The 27,279-nt window shown below is 47.8% G+C and overlaps 1 protein-coding gene across 7 annotated transcripts in view; it reads right to left on the bottom strand.

Moving 5' to 3' along the window:
- Window positions 1-27,279, bottom strand: part of rims2a (regulating synaptic membrane exocytosis 2a) — a 126,015-nt gene that overhangs the window by 11,163 nt on the left and 87,573 nt on the right. For 6 of the 7 annotated variants that reach the window (XM_077013092.1, XM_077013091.1, XM_077013088.1 and 3 more), the window contains 3 exons: window positions 21,750-21,856; window positions 15,660-15,829; window positions 9,474-9,745 (listed from right to left, as the gene is read on the bottom strand). In XM_077013092.1, coding sequence (XP_076869207.1) covers window positions 9,474-9,745; window positions 15,660-15,829; window positions 21,750-21,856 — 549 coding nt within the window. Of the gene's footprint in view, window positions 1-9,473; window positions 9,746-15,659; window positions 15,830-21,749; window positions 21,857-23,724; window positions 23,758-27,279 lie in introns of all 7 variants that reach the window. The other variant, XM_077013085.1, reaches the window with a different exon arrangement.

Consider the following 27,279-nt stretch of genomic DNA (forward strand, 5'->3'; position numbering starts at 1 on the left):
GAGGAGGTGTAGGGAGGATGTGTAGGGAGGAGGTGTAGGGAGGAGATCCAGGGAGGAGGTGTAGGGAGGAGATGTAGGGAGGAGGTGTAGGGAGGAGATGTAGGGAGGAGGTGTAGGGAGGAGGTGTAGGGAGGAGATGTAGGGAGGAGGTGTAGGGAGGATGTGTAGGGAGGAGGTGTAGGGAGGAGATCCAGGGAGGAGGTGTAGGGAGGAGATGTAGGGAGGAGATGTAGGGAGGAGGTGGTGTAGGGAGGAGATGTAGGGAGGAGGTGTAGGGAGGAGGTGTAGGGAGGAGATGTAGGGAGGAGGTGTAGGGAGGAGGTGTAGGGAGGAGATGTAGGGAGGAGATGTAGGGAGGAGGTGCAGGGAGGAGATGTAGGGAGGAGGTGTAGGGAGGATGTGTAGGGAGGAGATGTAGGGAGGAGATGTAGGGAGGAGGTGTAGGGAGGAGGTGCAGGGAGGAGATGTAGGGAGGAGGTGTAGGGAGGAGATGTAGGGAGGAGATGTAGGGAGGAGGTGTAGGGAGGAGGTGCAGGGAGGAGATGTAGGGAGGAGGTGTAGGGAGGAGGTGTAGGGAGGAGATGTAGGGAGGAGATGTAGGGAGGAGGTGTAGGGAGGAGGTGCAGGGAGGAGGTGTAGGGAGGAGATGTAGGGAGGAGATGTAGGGAGGAGGTGTAGGGAGGAGGTGCAGGGAGGAGATGTAGGGAGGAGGTGTAGGGAGGAGGTGTAGGGAGGAGGTGCAGGGAGGAGGTGCAGGGAGGAGATGTAGGGAGGAGGTGCAGGGAGGAGATGTAGGGAGGAGGTGTAGGGAGGAGGTGCAGGGAGGATGTGTAGGGAGGATGTGTAGGGAGGAGGTGTAGGGAGGAGATCCAGGGAGGAGGTGTAGGGAGGAGATGTAGGGAGGAGGTGTAGGGAGGAGGTGTAGGGAGGAGATGTAGGGAGGAGATGTAGGGAGGAGGTGTAGGGAGGATGTGTAGGGAGGAGGTGTAGGGAGGAGATCCAGGGAGGAGGTGTAGGGAGGATGTGTAGGGAGGAGATGTAGGGAGGAGGTGTAGGGAGGATGTGTAGGGAGGAGGTGTAGGGAGGAGATCCAGGGAGGAATGGAGAGAGGAGCCAGGCCATCTCCCCCTCCGGCCGCCCCATACATCATCCTGCCTGCGTGTTCGCTCCTGCGGCCCTGCTGAGACTAATTAGAGCCCCGCGGACGCTGGAGTGCTGCGTGAAGATGTCTGCTCAGGGATAAGATGAATTATCGTTATCGCCATCTCAGCCAGTGTGTCTGCCTCATAAGCAGAACGGGAAGTGTGTGTGTGTGTGTGTGTTCACACCACAGAACAGAACTATACCACCCATCATCTAAACAGTATCTAAAAGAGGGTGACAGTAGGCAAACGAGGGCTGGGGGAGGGGTATTTGGAGCAAGTGCAACAAGCATGAATTGCCATGGCGACATGAATCTGTGTTGTCTCATGCCATGGTGAGCTTGAGTTCTGGCTCGGCTGTTTTCACAGGGGTTATCCGTTTCTGAGACACCAACAATGTCTCAATGCCGCTCCCGTTACTCACACACTGGAGTTAAAAGAAACACCTTTCGGTGAGTGAGAAGATCCACATGAATGTGTCTGCTCGGGTGCTGTGTTTAACTTTCTGCGAGACATGAAATAGCCGGGCTGAAAAGCCTCTGAGCTACCACACGTGAAGCGTCGGGCTGTGAGTCCCGCTGGGCTCTCTCCCGCTGGGTCGGACCGGTTCCGACCAGTTCTGGGACATGGCTTGAACCAGTTCAGAGAGCTGGAACAGGACACTTGTCACCGAGTCGTCATCCACAGAGCTTACAGGCTGTAATGACCTGTATGAAGAAAGCTTGTGAACTTTGTCAAAGTCGCACACCGTGCTATGCTGCTGTGGTTCTGGTAGGACTGACGGTGGACCGTGATATCGGCACCAGCGCGGTGACTACGCGGTGTGAAACCTGAGCTGCAACAGAACTCCGAACACTCTCTCTTCGCAACGCAGCATCTCTGGCCATCTAAGGACTACGGGTCCTTACAGGGTCATCTTCCTCCCTCTCCCCACACACGAAAACCCGACCATGAAGGAAACGGAGCAGCCCAGCGCGTTTTTCGGTGCATGGGGGTCTCGCCACACTTCACGCCAGTCCGCCACACACAGAAAGGCAAACCAAAAATGAGAAGAAGGTCACCGAAGAGGTCTCGTTTACACTTACAATGGTTATGTAATTAAGACATGACATGTTCATCAGTCATTTCATTGTTTAAAGCGAGAGCTGCTTGTATTTTGGTATTACGTTGACGGCATCAGCATGAATGATGAGGCTGGAGGTGAGGAGCAGTGTTTCGGCTGGTGTGAGGGCGAGCAGACGTAGCCAGTTGTAGTGAGAACAGCCAAAAGCACGTGTTGTTTACTTCAAGCCTGAGAGCCCAGACACTAAGACTCTCGGCAGGCTTTAATGCAACGGTGAGAATTAGCAGCAGTGTGTGTGTGTGTGAGAGAGAGAGAGAGAGAGAGAGAGAGAGAGAGAGAGAGAGAGAGAGAGAGAGAGAGAGAGAGAGAGATGACAAGTTCAGTGTGCAGGAACCCTGCGAGTTCTCAGAGACTATCCTAAAGAACGTTAGCAAGGTCACACCAGGCAGAGATGAGATTACATCCATAAACCAATCCACAACCAATATCAAGGGCAATAATATCACTTTACCACTTCTGATGACCCAACAGAGGAGACGTAAGAGGCCTATGCTTGCCCTCCCCAGCAAACCACACACACTCTCCATTTACCATGCAGTGAGTCACACGATACTTAGGCATAAATTCCACTATGAAAGTAAATATATACATTATAATGATGTCATTGCCTTTAGCACCATTTTACTGGAAGTAATTCTAAGAGGTACTAAAGGGAAGCTTAGCGTACTGCATAAAATGATGGCAGTCTTGAACTATTTGTGTCTTATGGATATTACGGTAGCCGTTTTAAACTTTTTGAGGGGTGTTATAAAGAATGTCTAATATTTCAGACTTGTAGAAAACACATTGGGTCAAAATAAACACAATAATTCTCGTGAAAATTATGGAAGAGAAGCTTGATTGACACCTGATCCCACAGGTTGTGTCATCAAAGACAAATTAGCGCAAACCACAGGTGCTATGGGACTCTTTGTACTATGAAGATTGGGACTCGGGTTAACATGGCTAGACACTGAAGCAGCTGAACTTCTGTGCTCTCATGCATGAGATATTAGCCTACAATACGTCAGTAAAGGTCAGTGACATCATGGACCAGACAATGTAACCAAATGGGAGGTCATCACAGGAAAACAAGAATCACAGAAACATATGATTGAAACATATAACATCAGAACAAAGAGAAGGAGGAAGTTTTACCTTCTGGACTTTGTGTGGGTTTCATCAGTAAGTGTCAATTGGCTTAATGTGTTTAGAATTTGAATCTGTTCCAATTTTCCAAGGTTAACAGTCTTCCTCTCCCAGTACAAAATGGCCAAGGTTCAGAGATGTTCTGGGGCACTGAGGCCCCGTCCACACGACAACGCCGAGACCGGAGTTTTCAAAAGTCTCCACCTTGGAAGGCGTTTTCAAAAACCTCCGTTTTCGTGTGGACGGGAGGCTAAAACGGAGACAAAAACCTCCGTTTTTAAAAACCTCCGGTGTCGTGTGGACGGAGATATTTTTGAAAACGGAGACAAAAACCTGTTTTTAAAAACCTCCGGCATCGTGTGGACGGGAGGCTAAAACGGAGACAAAAACCTCCGTTTTTAAAAACCTCCGGCGTCGTGTGGACGGGGCCTGAGAATACCTGTCTGTAAAGCCATGCCTGTGAGATGTTCCAGAACACAGATTATTCCTGTCAAGACTTATACCATTAAACCTGCATACATACTGTGTGAATCATCCTAAAATAGAGACATTTTAATCCCAAGCATAGCAAAGGAGTACAATCTTCCATTCCTGTCTCTCTGTTTGGTTTTTGGCAGTCCAAATTTATCTAACCCTATAGCCTTGGATTAGAATGTTCCGGAATAACATTCTTAGCCACATACTCACCGCAGCTGCTAAGAACAGCTCATTCTTCAGATGTTAAAACAATCTAATCCTTAACTACACGAACTAGAAAACATACATTTTCGACAAAAATAAATTCAATGGCTCCATCCATAATTGAGTTCTTCCATACTACATAGTACTTGCAAACCGTACACAGGAATGAGTAGTGTGTTTGAATTTTTATAAAAGGTTTCAAGTAAAAATACTATGGTAATGTACAAGCCAATATAATGAGCTGTTTTAGAAAAACGTAATAGTGAAATAAATAAACAACACTTTGATTCCCACTCGGCTGTAACTGCAGAATTAAAATGTGCAGCCGGCTTCTGTTTTTCACATTTGTTAATGATTTTCAAGCGTTGTAAAAACGCTGCAAGACATTTCAGTCTGTGCCTGTCAATTCAAACGTTTTCCTCAGGGGTCATTCGACTGTAACAGAAAAGTCACGTGACTGCAGTAAGATGGCAGACATATTGTATCCGAGGTTGTGTGCATGCTGCAATCTCGTGTACTTTACTGGTTGAGCAGTGCGTACTAATCTAATGTAGTGCGTTCTGGTTAAGGACGCCATTTTGGATGCAGCTAATCATGAATAAAACTCATAAAAAGTTTTAAAAAGCCAGAGGAGCAGTTTGCTATTACACTGTTACCCCAACCCCTGCCACGAGAAAGGCTTGTGCTGATACTCTCATCCAACCTACATTAGGTGAACCTCTTCAACTGAGTCTCCAGATGGGGGAGGGGGTATTGGAGTAGATCGACTACTATAAAGAAGTTAGCGTCCAAGGGTTTTACGGCTCTGCCTGGTTCAAATGAACATCGTAGGATGACGGCTCAAATGATGCCCCAATGTCCCCCATATATGGTGATACAGAGACAAGAGAAAGCCAGTACTTGAACACGTTTGCCTTGAATCGTATTTTAGCTGCGCAACCACCCCCCCCCCCCCCCCCCCACCCCAACACACACACACACACACACACACAGACAAAGAAGCATATAAATCATCTACAGATATGGACGGTCTTGTACTGTAATACTATAGAAGACAGAGCCCTACAGCTGCCTCTGTGTAAGAGTGTAATATGTCTTATTCTGTGCATGCTTTTTACGGAGTGTGTATCTAAATAAAGCTTGCTGCTATTAATAAAGTTCTTGGTCCATACGGGCCTGGCTAGCTCTTAGCTGTGTGGCTGTATTAATAATCAAACAACGGAACTGTCCCAATGTCCATAAACACTATAAAAATAGCCAAGGACTGCATTTGACCACCAAAGCACTTCGCCTCATGGAACACGGCTCCCTGCACTGCTCCCTGGACCTCCTGGACACATGGGAGAAGATGTGTGACAGATGGAGAAAAGAGGTGTGAAGTGGCAGTAAGCTCTTGCCTAAAGGACCCTGAAACAGTTCTTCACTAAATGACTCTGAAACAGCTCTTCCCTAAATGACTCTGAAACAGTTCTTCCCTAAATGACTCTGAAACAGTTCTTCCCTAAAGGACCCTGAAACAGCTCTTCACTAAATGACTCTGAAACAGCTCTTCCTTAAATTACTCTGAAACAGTTCTTCCCTAAAGGACCCTGAAACAGCTCTTCCCTAAATGACTCTGAAACAGTTCTTCCCTAAATGACTCTGAAACAGTTCTTCACTAAATGACTCTGAAACAGTTCTTCCCTAAAGGACCCTGAAACAGCTCTTCCCTAAATTACTCTGAAACAGTTCTTCCCTAAAGGACCCTGAAACAGCTCTTCCCTAAATTACTCTGAAACAGTTCTTCCCTAAAGGACCCTGAAACAGTTCTTTCCTAAATGACCCTGAAACAGCTCTTCCCTAAATTACTCTGAAACAGTTCTTCCCTAAATTACTCTGAAACAGTTCTTCCCTAAAGGACCCTGAAACAGTTCTTCCCTAAATGACTCTGAAACAGCTCTTCCCTAAAGGACCCTGAAACAGCTCTTCACTAAATGACTCTGAAACAGTTCTTCCCTAAAGGACCCTGAAACAGCTCTTCCCTAAATGACTCTGAAACAGCTCTTCCCTAAAGGACCCTGAAACAGCTCTTCCCGAAAGGACACTGAAACAGCTCTTCCCTAAATGACTCTGAAACAGCTCTTCCCTAAAGGACCATGAAACAGCTCTTCCCTAAAGGACCATGAAACAGCTCTTCTCCAAAGGACCCTGAAACAGCTCTTCTCCAAAGGACCCTGAAACAGCTCTTCTCCAAAGGACTCTGAAACAGCTCTTCTCTAAATGACCATGAAACAGCTCTTCTCTAAAGGACCCTGAAACAGCTCTTCCCTAAAGGACCATGAAACAGCTCTTCACTAAAGGACCCTAAATCAGCTGTTCCCTAAAGGACCCTGAATCAGCTGTTCCCTAAATCTCCTTGAGCACCCCGGGGATTTAGACACATGGCACCATGATAAGAGTGAGTCAATGGGATAAAAATGTAAAAGCTGTTTTTTTTAAACCACTATATGTACTACAACAGCAAGTCAGTCTGGACACACCCCCCCCCCCCCCCCAACCACCTGTAATCTTGCACATTATGCATGTGTGAGGAATGTATCAAGGAAAAACAGCATTTCAGACTTGCCCACTGGATGAAAATATGCATATTTAATACAAAGAAGGAGCTAGACAAAGAGGAAGAATGACAAGGCAACAGGGCAAGGGATATGACAGCAAGAGAGGAAGAGATACAGAGAAACAGAGAGAGAGAGAGAAAGAGAGGAAGGGAGGAAGAGAGAGAGAGAGGATGAGGAGTGTACGCTACTTCTCCTCATGCCGGGTTCTTTCCACAGTGCCACAGAAGCAGGCCGCAGTGTTGCTGGTTTTGGAAAACATTTAGAACATCCCAGGAAGGCACGATGCTCCTGCGCAGACTCGGAGCAGCTCCCAGAACCTGAAATAACCCATCTCAGAACCACCAGCAGCCGAGTTCACGCCTCCGTCAGGCACTTCTGGGTAAGGTGTGATGTAAGGTGTGATGTGGGGCACGTACACAGGCCTGCTGGACAAACTGATCAAACCTGATATAGGCTACAAATGACATCCTGCACACGCACCTGTATGTTGAGAGGGACGTGTACGTGGGGGCGGGGCCTCGGGACATCGAGACCTTTCACACCTTTTGCATGTTTGCCATGGGCAACCCTGGCTGCTTCCTGTTCATGGAGAAAGGACTGCTGTATTATGCCCAGCAGTAACCAGAAACCAGCAACACCCTGCTGGACAGTCTAGGAGGTGAGCAGAAGCTCCTGTCTCCTACAGCTCCCTCCTCCACACAGATCTGACATACACACTAGTAGGTCTGACTGTCAATTCTCCACCTCCTGCTTCTTTTAGAACAAACAATACATAACTTATATCTGCCAAACAACTGATATAGTGTTTGTTTCACCCCACTAGGGGGTCAAGGCCTTTGTAGAACTAGTGACAAATGAGGATCTCTGATGCTGTTAATCACTCTGAGAACAAACCCGACGGGTCGACCTCCGGCTGGAAGTATGATCATGGCTCCCTTGACCACTCCTGACTGTGTCGGCCCTCTCCGAGCACAGCGCAATCCGGGACCCCGTTCACGGACAGGAAGTGATGGGCGACGAGTCTCTGGGTGACCGGCACAAACGATCCCAGAGCTCAGACGGAGCGGTCAGGCACGTGAGCCGGCCGTCACGGGTCGCTCCGGATTGTTTTATTATTTTTTTCTATCTTTTTTTTATTTTTTATTGTAAGTGTTATTTTTAAACACGTGAACGACTTCTGTATACTTGCGCTGACATAGTGCAGGTGGACCGCCTGGGGATTATGGGTCACCTGAAAACTGTATGGGCCAGGAAAGACAGGAGGGCAGCGGAAGAGTGTTGCCATCACAACTCCTCACGTGTAGGAACAAAGGGGAGCTGGCCAACGCGTGCAACGCTGCAGACAAACAGTGGCAAACAGACGACCTCTCTCTCTCTCTCACTCGCTCTCCTTCATTCTCTCATTCTTTCCCTCCCTCAGTATTTTTCTTGTTTACTCTTCACTTCTCTTTCTTTCTCATCCTGTCTTTCACACTGTCTTGTCACTCATTCTCCCCTCACACACTCTTCCTCTTTCCCACTCTTCCTCACTCCCTCTATTCTGCCCTTTCTTTCTCCCCTTCTCTCTCAATCTCTCTCTCCTTCATCCCTCTCTCTTATTTTCCCTCCCCCTCTTTGTCTCTCAGACTGATGCTGAAAACTGCTCACAACAGCTCTCCTTCATCAGGCTATTCACCCATGACACAAAAAACAACACAAATAGTAAGAAATTACGAGAGATGATACATCAGGCAGGCATAGTCAGAAATAACTCCTCATCACATTTATAATTTGTCATAATTCTGTCTGTTTCCACCACTTCATAACTGTAACATATTTTTAGACATTCAGATGATTATGACATTGCTTCAGTATTTGGTAACAGGAACAAAGTGTTTCAGCTCAGATTTTTTTTTCATTTTTCAAACACCGAGATGTTTGTGTCCAAAGGCCATGTTTGTGACGACCCAGAATTCTCTGCACATCCTCCTCCCCAACCAGGTCCCCTAAACTACACAATGCGAGGGCATCTTATCAAAAATAAACTACCGTGCTGTTTGTTAGAATTTCAAACGACTGCTGCAACTCAGTCTGCACAAATCACCAGAATAAACGATCCAAGCAAATAATAAATGTTTTTAACGGCGCAACAGATCCATTTTTGGATGTGGTGCGTGATCAAAAGCATCTCGACATTCAGAGCACTTTAAACTGTTTCCACACAGCTGGAGATTACACAGGCCGAACCGCGATTGCACGCAAATGGCACAACAGAAGCCGCAAAGACCTGCGGACCTGTGAACGCAGATCCCACCAAGACACGCCGAGCGGGACGCCTGCCTCTGCCTGGCCCTCGCCACGCCCAAAATAGCGCAGGGTCAGAAACTGCAGAGCAGAGGGCGGAGCGACACAGAGCTGGGGGCAGGGCGACGCACAGCAGGGGGCGGAGCAACACAAAGCATGGGGGGCAGAGTGACGGACCGCGATGGCCGTCAACGGGAAAGAAAGAAGAGAAGAAAAGATGGGGGAAGAGAGGGAAAGGTGGAGACTCCGGTTATCTAGGAGAGAGAGAGAGCGCGAGTGAGTGCGGCATGCTAGCGGCTCGGCCGACACACGCCGCTCCTCTGATGGCCCACGCTGGAACAGACAGTGAGGGTGAGACCTGTCGGATAGAAAACGTTGGAGAAAGGACATCTCAAGAGTTCCGAAACAAGACGGGGATGAGAGACGAAGACAAACACGGGGAGAAGAAGAGGTGTAGAAATGAAGGGACCATAGAAAGACAGGTAGACAGAGAGGAAGACAGACGGCTCGTGGCCCTACCTGTCTGGCTAAGCTGAGAGGCACTGCGGCTCTTGCGGGACAGGCCCACCACGGCGGCCATTTTCACCCCGATGCTGGCGCGCCGCTTCTTGCCCTCGATGCCCACCAGGCCCACGGCCGTGTCCGATTGGCTGCCGTCCGTCTTCTCCAGGGCGCACAGGTTCCCTCCCACGCTGGTGCTCTTGGTGAAGTCCCCGCCGCCACCCCCACTTTTACCACCGCCGTCGCCCGCCACACCTGCTTGTCTGCTTTTCATTTTGGACGTGAAGTCACTGTGGGCGTTGGGTGGGTGGGAATGAGAGGAAGAGAAGAGCGGAATGGAGGAGAGAGAGAGAGAGAGAGAGAGAGAGAGGGGAAAGAATCTGGTCAGTAGGGGGTCAAGGGTCGTAGCATCTTGGGTCGGAGTTTAAAGGTTGTCTCAGAGTTTCTTATGTCAAAGTTTAACGGTTGGCTCAATGAAGGAATCATGAGGTAAGAAGCACTGTTGGTTGGGTAAGGCAGAGCTGATAGCTGCATTAAAATAAACCACGTCACACAACAATACTAGCACACAGACTTAGCATTAGCAAAAATACCTTAGCCAAAAATAAAACTGTCAGTTCTTCCTTTACCTGGTCCAAGAGCCGAGCACATGAACACGAGCCACGTGCACTACATAATACTGGATATCAGGGAGCAATTAAGGCAAACAAATATAAAGTATACGGCCGAGCCCTGGTTTAATGGCACACCATGGGAAAATAGTTTTTGGGTTGTATGGAAAAGCTAGCTCAGATAGCATGGTTCTGGTAACCAGTACCAGGTGGAGATTACCACCAAAAGACACGGTTGGTAAGGTCAGACTAATACGCAGAAGTGGATCAATAGAAACAGAGGTCCTCTGACTGGACTGTCTGTCTACCAGAAACAGACGTTGACAACATCCACAGTGTTAGCCTGACCTACATTCAAACTGTTATATTAACACATGGGCTGGACGGTGGTCATCAACCAAACCATTTCTGCAAAGATTCCATAAAAAATGAACATAGACTGTTTCAGCTATGGAGGAGCTGTCGACCCAAATTCGGTGTGTGTATGTGTGCTTGGAGGGATGTCTTCTCACTTCTCTTCATAATGAGGAGGACTTAAGGGTACAGACACATGCACACACACAGCCACCCACCCACCCACCCACCCACACACCCACACACACACACACACACACACACACACACACACACACACACACACACACACACACACAGAATGCAGTTAATTAAAGTCACTCAAGCTGTCTATGTATTGCTGTTTCACCACTCCTTCTACCTCGCAATCTGAGTGACACAAAAGTACAATTAGAATGTGGAAGCATAAATACAGCAGACCCAGCAAGAGCACACCGAAACACCCCCCACCCCCCCCATGCCCACTGCTACACCACTTACACGCACTGAAACATCATCAACAAATAAACAAACAAATCAACAGTCCAACAGATATACTCAGCGTAATTGTTGAAACTGGTTCTACTGGGTCCATCTGCTCTAACAGTACCCAGTACATCTGAGCTCTTAAAACTGAAAGCAAGACCTGAACGCTGGTTTGATCATTAGAGCCTTGGAGCAATAGATCCTCTTTTGTTGAGCTCGTTAACATGTTTTACAGAGTTAGGTGCACCTAGCTGCAGTGCAGTGAATGGAGCCGTGTATTTGAAAGACTGGAATATACATCCCTTGACCTAGTTAGCATAATCTAATTTGTGCGGTGGTAGCTGGCAGCTGCTAGCGTCCAGCCGTGAGCAGGAAGGCTAGCATATAGCACGGCTAGTGTGCTCCTTCAACGGCAGGTGGCCTTTCTCGCATGGCTGTCGAGTTAAACACGGAGTCTATGGGGAACTGCTCACCGAAGTGTCTGAGGTTAAAAGCCAAAGGCATAAATAGGAGAAGCCGGACAGATCGCGTTCTCTGAGAGGAGACGATCTCACTGCCGGCGCCAGAAGAGAAGAAAAAAACCCAAACAAATGCACTCTTGTCTCTCCAGTAATGGTGGATGAGCAGAGTCTCCTGCTCTACGAGGCCAGCCAAACGCACCGTTCCTCCCAGAAACTGTTCCTGGGACAGCACGGCCGCACTCTGGCCCCCGGAGGACAGCGTGTACCCGCTCGCACAGGGCGCCTTAAGTGCGTTCTCCTGTAGGCCGAGTTCAGGGCAACGGAGCGCCTCGTCACGTGATTGACGCATGCACACTGTAGGCCCTGGAGCGCAGCCAAGGAGGAGGTATCTGATTGGCTATCTGCGGCGCCCAGGATGAACCTGGAACAACACATGGTATAAACCACACGTGGCTTTATACCTGGCTCAGTTTACAACGTCTGATGACAAAATTGCCTGCATGGCTTCGTCAGCCAAGACCGAATCGACGAAAACACATTTGCGTGGTCACAAAGCCCTCAGCGTGTCTTTATATGAGCAGAACTGATCCATACATTTCTTGTATAGGTCATGTTAACATACAGAAAGACCTGATAAGAACATTCTAAAGAAGGTCCCGCGTCTGTGGTTAAGAGCTGCATGAACCAATGCAATAGAGGCACACTTAATGGAGAATAATCGAGAATAAATGACCAGCTCACATGGGTTTCTTGTGCCTCATAATGCAGAATGTCTAATGTAGGAAAGGGCCTTGCAATTAGTGTAGCCTAATTCCTAGAAGTCATGTGATGTTGAAAAGGAGGATGGTTTCCATGGGAACCATGGTCTAGACATTTCAAGCCGTACTGTTTGCTTGCCGTGCCCTTCTGTTTCAGCCGACGACTAGACGCGTACGTGAGACTCAAGAATCTGGAAGGGCTTCTGTCTTTTTTAACATTCGTCCTTGAAACTCCGAACACACTGCCATGGAAATCCCATTGGAAACATGTCAACGCACTCATAAGGAGTACTAATCGTTACTTCAATGACATATTCCAAGGTCGCACTTTACACCGTCTGATGAAGGTCTGATAATTTGCCCTTCACCGTCTGATCGTCCCGCATTGCCAGATCGTCCTGTTACAGTCCCAGCACCTCACATCCCTCCATGCTCATGGTATCGGGGAGGGCGTGGCAGTTTCCAGGGAAACGGCAGCACGTGTGCGGAGGAGTGAGGGAGAGTGAACTCCTCACATTCACCCGGCTGTGTGAAGAGACTTCTACCGCTTCTAAAGGAAGAGCAGCGACTCATCCCTTCATACGTGAAAAAGAACAGATTCATACTGAAAGAACAGATTCATATTGAAAGAATTGATTCATACTGAAAGAACTGATTCATACTGAAAGAACTGATTCATACTGAAAAACTGAAACATATTGAAACATATTGAAAGATCTGATTCATATTGAAAGATCTGATTCATACTGAAAGAACTGATATATATTGAAAGAACTGATTCATACTGAAAGAACTGATTTATACTGTCATACTAAACATAACTCAGATACATAATATATAATATAAAATAAATCTAAATAAATCTAAATCTAAAATATATAATATAAACTTTAAGCTACAATAAGTACTGTATTAACAATTTCAACAGGTTTCCCACACTACCTGTGCGAACCCTACTCAGATATCCTACTCAGATTAGTAGGATTTAAACGTAAGATTTGGGGCGATGATAAGGAAGTCTTCATGCCTCTTTTTGTCCTCTGTCAGCTGCGCTGTTACAGATTAAGCGTGTTTTAAGCATGTTTTGTTCAAGACGTGCCCTTTCCCTCAGCAGCGGGAACCAGTGCGAATGAAATTCTGTTTAATTGTCATGGACGCGATCAGAGTTAGACGCTGCTGTGTGCGGGACCCTGTCCTGTCGCTCGGTCACGTTCACGTGGCCCCGAATTTGAACGTTTTTATAAGTTGCCCCCCCCGCATGTGCTGGCCTCTCCGAGGTGTCGCAGTTACGGGGGTGAGACGCCGACGTGCCTGTGGCTGTGCTTGCTAACCGGCGTCTCTGAGGTGTTGCGGTTACTTGCAGCTGTGGCCCTGCTCACGTGCTCCAACCAGCAGACACAAAAGAGCGAGGCCAGAACCCAGCGCCGTCCTCTCATTAGGTCCTTAACACGCGCCATCATGCATGCATAATACAGGAAGACAGTCTGCAGCCACTGAGGACAGTGGCTGTGAATAGCGAAGCCTGGCTTACTGAGACAGTGACCTGATAAGAGTTAGTCTTCTAGCTTCTAGAACATTCCTCCCTTCACCCATGCTGATATACACTGCAGTGTTCAGGGTTTCTGGATCTGTTGGGTTTTTTTTTTTCTGGTCTGGATTCTTCTCTGTTTATTGTTACTTTGTCTTCGCACTTCTTAGTTTCAATATGTGCACTATATGTTAGTCACACAATTGCATAACAGGCCCATTAAAAGCACTTCCAGGCAACAGATGCTACCTTCATATTACGTAAACCTCTAAATGAAGGTAGTTTTGCAGGCTCTTTGGCTCTGCTAAGGCAACAGCAGCTGACATCACTTCCTGTTTTGAGACGCATGGCGAATTTGAGACGCTAGAGCTCAGCACAGCACTTGATTGATGAAAAAAACCCGCAGTGTACCGAGACATCATAATAGGTGTGACATCAAATCAAACAGCGTGAGGGGCAGTCTCACTGCACTCAAAGGGCAGCGCTCCCTGCCAGTAACTGATTAACCAGAGAAGAAATCGTGTTCCTGAGACAAACTGTCTGATTGCAGACCTGAGCAGAGGCCCGGGGAGGAGGTGGAGGTGGGGTTTGGGGACTGGGTGGAGAGCAGTGTCACTCCACATTGTGGAAGGGTGTTATGAAACACAGAGGCCTTTACTGGCTGGGGGGGGGAATCGGGCCAATCGGCCCAAAAGCCCAGTAACTAAAATGGTCAAATTAAGCTATTCCAGTAACTGAACCCATTCAGTCTTAGTTTATTAATGAAGACGGTCTCAGAAGGAGTTAACACGAAAGGACATAAGAAGCTAACGCAGGGCAAAAGGCAGATGCAGGTGCATGTGTAGAAGCCCTCATCATCATCTTCAGTGGGATGCCATGGTTTATCTCATTGCTGTATCCACATGCATACCACATATAAGTGTATTCTTTCGCATTTAAAAGTGGTCACTCGTGCCTGACGAAGTTCTTCAACCTTTCATGTTCTCCTGCTAGACTGCGTCCCATTTTGAGGTCTCTCCAGGGCTAAAAATGACTAGCCTGAGGGAATGACCTAATACAGAACACTGTTATGATTGTCACATCCCCGCCTCCGTCTGAACCTATCAGAGCTCGGCTTAACCCCGCCTCCACTGCTGACTCCACCCTCGCCCTCACTGACTTTCAGGTGCTAGAAGCTTGTGTTAAAGAGCACTGCTCACACATTCAACCTCTTACACCACCACCCTCACTACAGTGAAGCCTGGAGAAGATCTCATTTTCTTACCCGTGTTCAGTGAAATCAAGTAAGTGCTGTTATACCAATTCTCAATCACACGCTCGGCATCAGCCTCAAACCTACTCTATTAATCTTTGGCTGAGATAAATATTGATTCATGGTATTGAATTATTCCCTCTTAGGCCCAGAAAGGGAATGTGAGAATAGTACAGCTATAGATCATTTTGCGGATTATCTGGGCACAGTGGTATCAGATACACCACCTCGTAATGGCGATAGCAGTTCACCTGAGGTCATTCTTCTGGGCCATGTCTTCATTAGACTCCTCCTCCTGTCTGTCTACACTACTTACCTGTCTCTATGCCTTTCCAACACACTCAACTCTTCCCCACCCTGTCTCTCCTTCTCTTCCTGGAACACCTTCTACTAAAGCTCCTCCCCGTCCTGGGAGAGGCTCCGCCCTGTAGGGTTCTGCTGTGGGAGGGGCGAGCAGTGGCGTGAGCAGGAAGAGAGCGTGACATACGGAACGGAGAGAAAGACGCAGGTAAAAGAACCACTGCCATGAAGACAGGACTGAGACAGGACATGAGAGAGACAGGACAGGACTTCAAGACAGGCTTCAACCCAACGTGAACTCGCTGAGGTCCAGGGAACGTCAGAACTGGGACATATCTCATTCCCATCCCAAAAGGACACAGGAGTTTCTACCATGGAACCACTCCAGGCTACACCCCAAACCAAGCGAACATTGAGGTCCTGCTGGGCCTCCAGCAAGCACCCCTCCATCCCGTGACCTTGTGCGGGACCTCACCTGATCCTGCGGCTGCCCCGCGGCCGCTCGGACTGGACGGACATGTGGCTGGCGCTGCTGAAGCGGGACGCACTGCTGCTGCGGGACACGGCGGACACGTCACTCACGTCGCTGTCGGATGACTTCGCGGAGAGACTGTCTGCTCCCCGCGACCCGTCCCTGCCCACGCGCTGGAGAGAGAGGAAGAAAAGGAGAGGGGGAGAGAGAGAGAAACAGGAAATTAATGCCAAGGTGAGGAAAACATTTGTTGAAGGCTACAGAAGCAGCCATGCCACTATGGGAACCTGGTGCTGGGTCATGATCAAGATTCATCTGTTTAATTCGATTTGTGTTTCAGCATAGATCACAGAACATTGGGCTCGTAGTAAATGAAGGTGGTAATACTTTCATACAGCAATATGAAACTGGTTTGATAAGGATCTGGTGTTTTGATGTCAGATGTGAACAAGTGTATGTAAAGCATACTGGAATTCTGTTGCAAACAAAAGTAGCAGCACTTTTAATGGGAAAACTGGTGGGTAAGCAGCCCTGCACACAAGAAAGGTGCTACATAAATGAAAACATTTCAAAGAAGGAATGAACGTGTTGGACTGGCGACGTGCCCATGGTGTACCCCTGCCTTCGCCCGGAGATGCTGGGATCGGCTCCAGCCCGCCGTGGCCCAGACGACTGGGATTAAGCAGTACAGATTATGGATGGATGGATGGATGGAAAGAAGGAATGAACTGATGAATTTAAAACGATTTTTCTTTCACTACTTACCTGCTGTAAAATATTTATTTTTACTGCACATCTACATTTTCCAAAAGGCTATGTAGATACCAAATATTGTAATTTTTCAATAATATGTAATAATCATGTAATATCTTTACAGAGTATGGTCATGTAACCACAGACGTAAATTTGGGGGGGGGGGGGGGGGGGGGGGGGGATGTCCCCTGCACTATTTCAAAAGCCAGTTTTGGTAAACCCCTCCCCCAAGTTCTCAAGCCATTTGTGTGCCCCCCCTCCCCCCCACCACCACCTATGACATAAAAATTTCATCCATGCATGTAACGACTGTAGGCCAAAGAGCTCAGGAGGCGGACACAATTGAGGGGAGGAACAGGATTTATTCATAATACTAGTAGAAACACATGCAGGGGAATGGGAGAGAGAGAGACACCAATCTGAACATCAGATCTAGACACACAAGGGTTGCAGGGTCAATGGGCAAAACTGTATCCAGGTAGAACACATCAAACTAACTAAAGAAAACCAACACTCACGGGGGAAAGTCAGAAGAGCATTGGAAGCCAACCGAACTAAATGAACTAAAGGTTAACTATATCTACTAGAGCCAGGAAACTAGAACACAGACATCCAAACAAAATTACAAACAAAACCAGGCAGGGTAGTCAGAACACACTATGAATACAAAGGCCAGATACGAACCAAGAGAACTCTAGGAGGGAGACGCGGAGACAGAACAGTGGACACAGAACACACAGAACCATGAGGAACAATGACCAGCAGAGACAAAGCCAAGGATTAAACAAGACACACCTGAAATCAATAACGAGGGGGTGGAGCATGATGACAGACACAATGAGGCATTCCAAAATAAAAGTACACCAAGAGGAAAAACCAAGAAATAAACCAAAACAAAAAGAGTTGCCATGGGGACCGGGACAGGTCAACAGCATGTCTATAACTGTTTGTACAGTAAATTATAGACAAAGCTTAATTATACAGTTCATTAAAAGTCTCTGGATAATCTACTGAATGTATTCAGTTACTTCATTACTGCTGTAGCATTGGATATTTTAGTCACTGAGACTACTGAGTGTATTTAAAATAGAAAAGACCATTCAAAATAAAGTGTCAGTGATATAATAAATTCATAATAATGATTAACCGGAAAAATTGATAAATTCAAAAGTATTAAGGAATTAATTATTCATAAAAATGTCACTATAATAACAGTTCCAACTGTTACGTGCAAAATTTTACATTTCTGGATTTATTACATTATTGGGAAATTACTGCAATATTTGGTTCCACATGCCCAGTAAAAGCAAACGCTGTCTGAATTCAATTGTCTCTTTTCAGTTGCATTATGTAAAAAGTAAAAAAAAAAAATCATAATTATGAATCATGATTAGGAATCAATAAAAATTTGAAAAAAGTACAAAATAAAAAACTGAAAAGAAAATTTTTTTTTGAGATTAACATTTTCTCTCTGAAAGTGCGGTAGCACAGATAGACCGTCTCAGCTGTTCATACAGGAGTGTCAAGGCCAAACAAACTCCCTCGCCCCCTGGGAGTGTCACGTCCACCAACCCCCCCGGAGAGTGACGGCAGCAGTACTGAGAGTGAGACATGAAGAACATTCTCTATTCTCTGTTAGAATAAGCAAAACAAGAAGTATGGTGTCCAGTTGGCATGAAAAGGAGTAAAATGATAGTAAACACGCTGGCAGTAAACACTCGATGTGATTAGTAAACACTCGAGGTGATTAGTAAACACTCGAGGTGATTAATAAACACTCAATGTGATTAGTAAACACTTGAGGTGATTAATAAACACTTGAGGTGATTAATAAACACTTGAGGTGATTAATAAACACTCGAGGTGATTAGTAAACACTTGAGGTGATTAGTAAACACTTGATGTGATTAGTAAACACTCGAGGTGATTAGCAGGAAGCTCAAAAGTGTCTGTCGTACTGAGGCAGCCAATGATGAGCACTAGAGGTAGACACCTGTGGAGAAACAGAAACACGTCACGGGTGACCGCGATCAATATACTGGGGATTGTGAATGATGTAGGTGTGGTGTGGTGTGGTGTGTGTGTGTGTGTGTGTGTGTGTGTGTGTGTGTGTGTGTGTGTGTGTGTGTGTGTGTGTGTGTGCATGTGAATGGTCATGTCCCTCCGGCTAGGTGCCTGGTGTTATGTGACAGGGAGAGCATTTCTCTGGTTTGAATGCTGCAGCTTTGTCAAAGATATCATAGCTTCAATAAAAAACAAAATTAAATTTTTTTTTTGGCAATTTGAAGTGAACCTCCCAAGACATTACAGTGACAATCTTAAAACACCAAATGTTGGTACAGACAACAAGGCCACTAGCTGCAGTTCTTGCTAGACAACAAGACTGAAAACTAATAAATAGTTTCTAGGACGTTCGATCTCATTTTAAGCAGTAAGAGTTTCTAACTTTTATAGATGCTCCATTGTCATAACTGCCATTTTCTTGTTATTTAACATTAGACCACAAATGTAACATGAGCGGTGTGGCCCAATTCTAAGCCTTAGTCACTGAAAATTAATGTTATCCTGCCAGCAACCTCTTAAGTCTTCGCTCATGTTTCTCCTGACTTAGCTCCAACCTGTTTGCTGATACTCGCGCCTTGTCTCGGACTTGTACGGAGAGACCAGTGGGGAACCGTCAGGGCCCTCTACACCCTCTCAGAGGGCCTAAAATATTCTTAAAACATAAATATATATAAATTATCCTATCGTTTTATCTACTTACAGTTTGACAATCGACATCTAAACAATTACAGAAATATAAGCAAATAAATTATTTATCCATGTCTATTCAATCTGTGTTGGAAGGTGAGGGGTTGAGTGGAAGCCTGTGAACCTGTGTCTCCCCCTATCAGGACTGTGATGCCCGCTGTTCGTTTACAGAGGGCCTGGCAGTTATAATTCAGCGCAATACCAGTTTCAAATGACAGTAAAATTGACCAATCATATCTTCCCTCTTAGTGGGCGGGCTTAACTTGTATGATAATTTCCGCCCGCTGTGGCGACGCTAGCTGTCGTTAGCGTACCACCGCTAGCTAGTTCTGATTCAGTCCTTTGACTGTGCGCGTTGTTTACATCAGGGCTCTCAAGTCTCACGCATTGAGCGTGTGACACACGCATTTGACCGTCTTCACACGCTCACACGCCACACTTCCGATTTCACACGGCGAGAAAAAAAAAATCTAGTTTATTTACCTCCGATCCATATCTATGTCTATGATCGCGATATACAAACCCCCACCCCGCTCAACAACTCACGTTCGCCACAAACCCCCCCAGACCCCCCCCCCCCCCCCGCTCAACAACTCACATTCGCCACCCCACCCCCCGGCTCAACAATTAACTTTCAACACCCCCCCCCCCCCCCCCCCCCCCCTCCCCCGTCAACAACTCTCACAATCTGACATGAATCCAAAACTTGAGAGCCCTGTTTACATATTCCGCTCCCGAGGAACACGGAGATGTGAACCTTATTTTGTTGGAACCTTATTTTGCTTAAGAAGTTATCTAGTACAGATATTATTGTTTATTGCGTTTCTAAAGCTGTACTGTCGTCTTTTTTTTTTTTTTTTTAAAGAGCCCTTAGAGCCCTTTCTTCTCCGAGGTTCACCTGGGGAGTAACACTGCAGTTGGAGCCTACAATACAGTATCATCACTCCGACACGGAATGAAAACCTGGCGTTCATCATAAGACATTTACATTATCAACACCCAGAACTTTCATTCTAGTTACCTTATACTTAGCCTGATTGTGTGATTTATTTGTAACTTGTGTATTCGTCTGTATCATTTGTTTTTGTGTAATTTGTGTGTTAACGGGCCGCCCAATGGAGGATGGGTTCCCTTTTGAGTCTTGGTCCTCCCGAGGTTTCTTCCTATTCCCCACCATCTAGGGAGTTTTTCCTCGCCACTGTCACCTCTGGCTTGCTCATTAGGGATTTGGACCCATAGTATTGTTAACCTTGTAAATCCTGTAAAGCGCTTTGTGACAACATGTGTTGTGAAAAGCTCTACACAAATATATTTGATTTGATTTGATTTATTTATTTATTGCAGTTGATTAGGAAAGGAAACAATTTTTTTCGGGGTGGGAGCGGGCCCAGGTTTAATGGTCACGGTTCGCTACTGAGAGAGACACACGGACATCTGAGTCCTGTGAGCTTAAACCCGTCTGTGAGGAGTGAGACATGGATGTCTCAGTCCTGTGCTCTTAAACCTGTTTGTGCGGAGTGAGACATGGACGTCTCAGTCCTGTGTTCTTGAACCCCTTTCCGGCACAGACTGAGCTTTTTCAGTTTCTAGGTTTAATGGTCACGAGCAGCTGCCCCGTTTAAGCTCTCCAGGTCCGGAAATGAAGTGTCCTTGTGCTGGTTCTCGATTCTGGGTGAACAGAGAAGCTCCCCACGTCATCCGTGAGAGGCCTGCTCAAACCTGAAGGCCCTGTGTCTTTGTTGCTTCGTATGCAAGTGTCACGCCGGTGCGACCCCCCCCCCCCCCCCATACACACACACAAAACTCCATCTTGATTGTGTGCACCGTGTCCTTCGCTATGCTGTCTTAAGGGGCCAGTACACTACACATTTCAAGAGCTTTTTTTTTTTATCTTGTGACATCAGTCTGTCTACCGACAGGAAGCGAAAAGCCGGGTCATGGCCACATGACACACTAGTCGGGTCTAGTATGGTCTAATACAGTCAAATATATGACCTAACTGCATTATACAACAAATCAATAAAAAAACAACAACATTTTGATGTGCCAGTCTCGTACGACAGGGCCGTTAATGAACCAGACCGCGCGTGATTGCTACAAGACGAAGCGTCGCCGAAGTGGGTCACCGCCGCACCGGTAGAACGTGGGCGGACGAAAGTGGGTCGAGGTGTTGTGCTGAAAACGCAGACCTGAGCGGTGGCCCACATTTAAAGCAAAGTCTCGGAGCAAGCTCACAGAACTTCACATGCTGGGTTCCTGAGCCTCAGTGTGGTGTCTGTGCTCTTCACCATATTATGAACTAGTGTGTTTTTGAGAAGTCCACACGGTCGGTTTTCCTACTATTGGTAAAGGTCATTAGGAACCACGGGATGGGTAAACATGAGCTGTAATACGCATTAGACAGTCCGTGTGCACCTGTGTCCACTCATGTCCAAACATCTGTGGATGTTTTCTGTTTTTAACTCGGTTTAGAGTCATGCCATCTATTAGAGCCTATGTATTTCACATTATTTGAACATAACCACCTTTAGCCATAACCGTATCCCCCTGGGTGAGAGCGCCCCCTGGGTGCGGGGAGGCGGAACTTGCCTTGGCGTGGCGCTCTTGCTCCAGTCGAGAGTCAGAGCCTCCGCCGTGCCGTCCCTTCTCCACCTTCAGCTTCATCTGTCTCGTCCTCTCCTCCATGTCCATAGCACCTACCGAGCATACAGGACAGCAATGAGCCATCGGAGTGAATGAGTGTGTGTGTGTGTGTGTGTGTGTGTTTGCCATAAAGGCCTGATGGGGCTTGGGGTTGGGGAAAGCCTTGATGAGCAATGGAAGGTGTGTACAAAGGCTCTGGCACTAATTGGTTTCAGGCGAAGTGATACAAGATTCAAGAAGAAGAAACCCCCCCCCACCCCCCCAGCTAAATTGAATTGATCATCATGTGTCTCTGATATGGCACGGCAATGGCAAACAAAGAATGATGCAAACGTCACGTCGGCGAGCTGTTCTTTCTTCCTGTTCATCCACACATGGGAAACACTACGGGCGGCCTGATCTGCACAGACAGCGGCACCTTGAAGCACCCCAGAAGAGCAGCACCTTCACCCATCCAGATGGGCTGGTGCTCGCATGGCCCAACGAGGCCTTCAACCGCTTCACTTTAGTCCCAAAAGCAACAGAAATTGGAATGCTACGTCTTGTAATGCTGGGCCTCTGTAGCGCTGACTTCTAAGCTTTAGCACATATTTCCACATCGCAATAACACACACGCACACACACACAGGCGTGCACACACAAACCCCCACCAAACCCTCCCCACACTCGTCCAACTTTCTTCACGCTGTGCACCCGTGCACTACCGTCTGCAATCAGCACAAAAGCGATCTCCGCATCCATCTTCGCTTTCTCGGGAGCGCGCGGAGTGCTGATTCGGGGGGGGGGGGGGGGGGGGAGGGGATCGTCCGAGACGAGAGACGAGAAGGCCTCCTGCCCGGCGCCGTACGGTGCCTTGCGATCCCCCGCTCCATCGGAGCAGACCCGCCCGCCTGGAAAAACATCCGGCCCCACACCTCGCGGACCCCTACGCTAAGACGGCTTCGTCTCTGTGCAAAAAAACACTCTCAGGTCGTCCTGCCAGACACTACACCTGTCTCTTCTGGTAAAAGACAGACAGGTGTCTGGCTCCTGTTCCTCGATCTATAGCGGTCACTACTGAGAATCTGGGATATATTGTTTGCTTCTTTTGACATGAGTAATACCAAAAACAAACAAACTTTCTCTACTTTTGGTTTAAAGGATGACGATGTGATGCAATGAGCAGTGAGCGGGACAGCAAGCCAAACGGGGGGCTGTGAGGAGCGCCACACTCACAGATGACGACTGAGTTACTGAGAAGAATTAATATCAGCCCTTCATTTACATTGGCTTCACTTTTTGACAGTGCTGTTATGAAGCCTGTTTCATTTAAGATCACTACCTGGATGTGAGGTGTAGAATCTGATTTCAGGTTCATTGTGAGAAACCTGAACGGACGTTAATAGTTAGCCGCTGTGTCTATAGGAGCTACAGTAGCTCATTATCAAAATCATTATCAAATTGAAGTCAGGACGATGTGTCAAGAGTGAAATATCTGGTTATGGCATGTGTTCAGAAGGTTTAATTAAGGGGCTTCATGACGGAGGTCAAAAGAAAGTCCAACAGCCTGCCAATGGACAATGTAACAGCTCAAATGGGAAAAGTGGATCTGTGTGGAGTTCGAAAACCCTGCTCAGAACACTAACTAAGAATAGAGAGCTCAGCATCAGAAGAGCTGAAAGGGTTCCATCTGAGGAACGTTTGTGGTGTGCGAGCAGGCCGTTGGGAGCGTGGGGTCACGCGCGCACACACACACACACACACACACACACACACACACACACACACACACACACACACACACACACAGTCCGCTGGAGCGCAGACTCTCCCGGTTGAAGCAGGATGCACGCGGCCGGAGAAAAGAAGAGCGGAGGAGCGGAGGAGAGAGAACGAAAGGAAGAAAGCGAGAGGGAGGTGGAGAGAAGTACGGAAGACAGACCTGAGTGTGTCCGAGCGGGCAGCTCCATGTCATCTGAACGGGGGGGGTCAAATCACACACAGTGGACAGACACGACAGGAGACAGGAGATGGGTGTGAGAGGGTTTGATTGCCGTAAAGGGGGTTGTTTTAATAGCATGGAACATGTCAGGGTTTAAGGGTGGGGAGGGGGGAGACATCCACAAAACAATACAACATCAACAATAATAACAGTAACAGGAAAAGAAAACAAAAAGCAAGAAGTAAATAATAACACACTAAAATAGACCAAGGCCAGGAAACACACTGCACAGACCAAAGAAAGGTTAGAAAAGGAGGGAGAGAAAGAGAGAGATGACTTCTCCTGCACGTGTCCTGGAAACGTTAAAGAGGCATTAATAGAGGATGCTGACGGGGCGGGCGACCGACCGAAGACACAAACCTGTGAAGAGAGGACGAAGACAGAGCGAAGACAGGGGCGGAGACAGGGACGGAGACAGGCCCAGAGAGAGGGACAGGGCAGAAGAGAGAGGAGAGAAACACGCTCCAACAGGAAACGCTTGCGTACGGAAGATGAAAGTTCAAGGAAAGATGACCTGATTGCTCAAAGAGTGCCGCACCAAAGAATCGTGGCCTTTCCAAAGGTGATTCAGCACGCACACACACACACACACACACACACACACACACACACACACACACACACACACACCATATAATGCCCACTATGAAAGTACATGTATCTTCTCCCAAGACACTGTTTACTTCTGATCGAACTGTCTCCCCTCCTCTATATTCAAACTGAACATCAGAATCTGCTGACGGTCTCTTCTCTCTCTTTTTCTCTCTCCCTCTACCCATTTTTTACCCTTTACTAAAGACAAGTAGTGATTTCATATACAGGCATCACTAATGGCACACCAAACCTGAACCACTGGATCTCAGTGACCCAACACCCGTCTGGATTTCAGTGGAGCAAAGTGCTTCCTTTGGGCGATTGTTGGGGAGCCCCCCCCAAACGCCCCCGATGACCCATGGCGACCCAGACAATGAAGTCAATCCCATCTTGAAGCACACCCCCTGTCTCTCATCTCTGTCTCACACTTCACCAGGGCCCAACTCCGTGAGCGCTGAACGGAACGCACCCATATGTCAAGAATCTGCTTTAATCTCCCTTAGGTCACGGCACGGTCCGTACAAGGCCTTTTGGAGAAGCTGCCTAGAAGTCTCTCGGCATAGAGCCACAGAGCGGCAGTTAGCTTCAAATCATTTTGAATCTCAGGCTGTGAGCAGAGGAGGGGAGGCGAGCACTGATTGGCTGACGTACAGCTGCTGAGGTCGCGTCAGACGGCACGTACGCTTTGGAGAGCGACCTCTGCGGAACCCGGACCTCTGCGGAACCCGGACCTTTCTACACAAAGTTCCTGGATGATATCCTCCCTAACCTGGCTAACCTGCCTGCTGATACATGACGGTGGTGCTGTTTCCAGACGCCTGCGTCATTTTTCAGTTAGGTCACACAAAAAAAAAACTACGACCTTGTCCAGAGTTTTGCTGTTGTACCTACAGTTGTGTTTCGCGTGCCTCACTTCACCTGAAATGCCACGGCAGAATCTGGGGCAGATACACGCAGACGAGCAATTGTGCTGTTCGCTAATGAGCCGATCTACCGAACGCTCTATGGGTGCCTGCTTCTTGTTTTTGTTTAATATCCAACACGCTCACTATGGGCCGGGCTCACATGATCCAGTCCTGTGCTCAGGTTTCCGGACCTCCCACACACCCAGAGAGACGGACCCGTAGAGGGACCGGTCACTAGAAATGTGTCTACAGGGGAAAACGACAGGCTAGACTGGCCCTGGATGACAGAGCAGTGCAGGAGACGGGAGAAGAGGGCCAAGTGGGGCGGGACCGACCTGGTGGAGGCGGGGAAAGGGGCGGGGCCAGGTGCCCATTGGCAGGGGCGGGGCCATCGTGCAAGCGTCGCTGGTCTTCCCAGGTCACCTCTACTGATGCAGGTTGGTGTGGGAGCAAACAGGAAGAAAACAAGGTGGGCCAAGCAGGCAAAGGTTTTAGGAGGCAAAGGGTTTAGAGCACTGTCTCTCCACTGGCACCACCTACGCCAAACTCCACCCACCGCTGTTCCAAAGACCATCTTGGATTTAGTTTGTCAAAATATAACAGCAATCCAATTAATGATTCAAAAACATATGTGAATTAAAATTAGATTTATACCTCGCCAGAGTGCTAGAATGACACTGTCTGAATTTCTAATTTCCAACGACATGGTTCTGGAGCAGATGTCAGATTGTGTCCTCTGAAGTTTGATTTGACCATTAACAGTATATGAGTCATTTGTTTTGGGCTCTCTGAAGGAGAAATATTGCATGGTTTTTTTCTAGGTCGTTCAGCACTTAAAATGTGAACAGCTCCTGTTTGATAGGATTTTGCCCCATCTACTGGACAAATCTTGCAACTGTCACATTAAGGAAAATACAATTCCATTTCCTGTTACAATAACAAAAGGAATTCTTAACATTGTAACACCGGTGGATATAATGCCCTTAAAGTTATAGCCTAATATTTCTGTGCAATTATAATGTTCGTACATAATAAAATTCAAATTAAACTGAACAGCAGACAAAAATAGGTGTTCTATTTGTGTTAGTTATCTAAATCACTGTTTAGATAAGTTTGATGGCTTCGGTGAAGTGAAGACCCAGGGCTGGGTCTAATTTGGCGTATAGTGCTTCGCACTAATAAAGGCACACTGCAGTGATCCAGCAAGCTGGGTTGAGGGCCAGAGTCTGTGAGCTGGTGTGAGTCAGTTCAGGGAGAGGCTACTGGGGAGAGGCTACTGGGGAGAGGCTACTGGGGAGAGGCTACTGGGGAGAGGCTACTGGGGAGAGGTTACTGGGGAGAGGCTACTGGGGAGAGGTTACTGGGGAGAGGTTACTGGGGAGAGGCTACTGGGGAGAGGCTACTGGGGAGAGGCTACTGGGGAGAGGCTACTGGGGAGAGGCTACTGGGGAGAGGCTACTGGGGAGAGGTTACTGGGGAGAGGATACTGGGGAGAGGCTACTGGGGAGAGGTTACTGGGGAGAGGCTACTGGGGAGAGGTTACTGGGGAGAGGCTACTGGGGAGAGGCTACTGGGGAGAGGATACTGGGGAGAGGTTACTGGGGAGAGGCTACTGGGGAGAGGTTACTGGGGAGAGGTTACTGGGGAGAGGCTACTGGGGAGAGGATACTGGGGAGAGGCTACTGGGGAGAGGCTACTGGGGAGAGGATACTGGGGAGAGGATACTGGGGAGAGGATACTGGGGAGAGGTTACTGGGGAGAGGCTACTGGGGAGAGGCTACTGGGGAGAGGTTACTGGGGAGAGGTTACTGGGGAGAGGCTACTGGGGAGAGGTTACTGGGGAGAGGCTACTGGGGAGAGGCTACTGGGGAGAGGCTACTGGGGAGAGGTTACTGGGGAGAGGTTACTGGGGAGAGGCTACTGGGGAGAGGCTACTGGGGAGAGGTTACTGGGGAGAAGTTACTGGGGAGAGGTTACTGGGGAGAGGCTACTGGGG

The sequence above is a fragment of the Brachyhypopomus gauderio genome, chromosome 7 (assembly GCF_052324685.1).
Source record: "Brachyhypopomus gauderio isolate BG-103 chromosome 7, BGAUD_0.2, whole genome shotgun sequence".
Taxonomy (NCBI): Eukaryota; Metazoa; Chordata; class Actinopteri; order Gymnotiformes; family Hypopomidae; genus Brachyhypopomus; species Brachyhypopomus gauderio.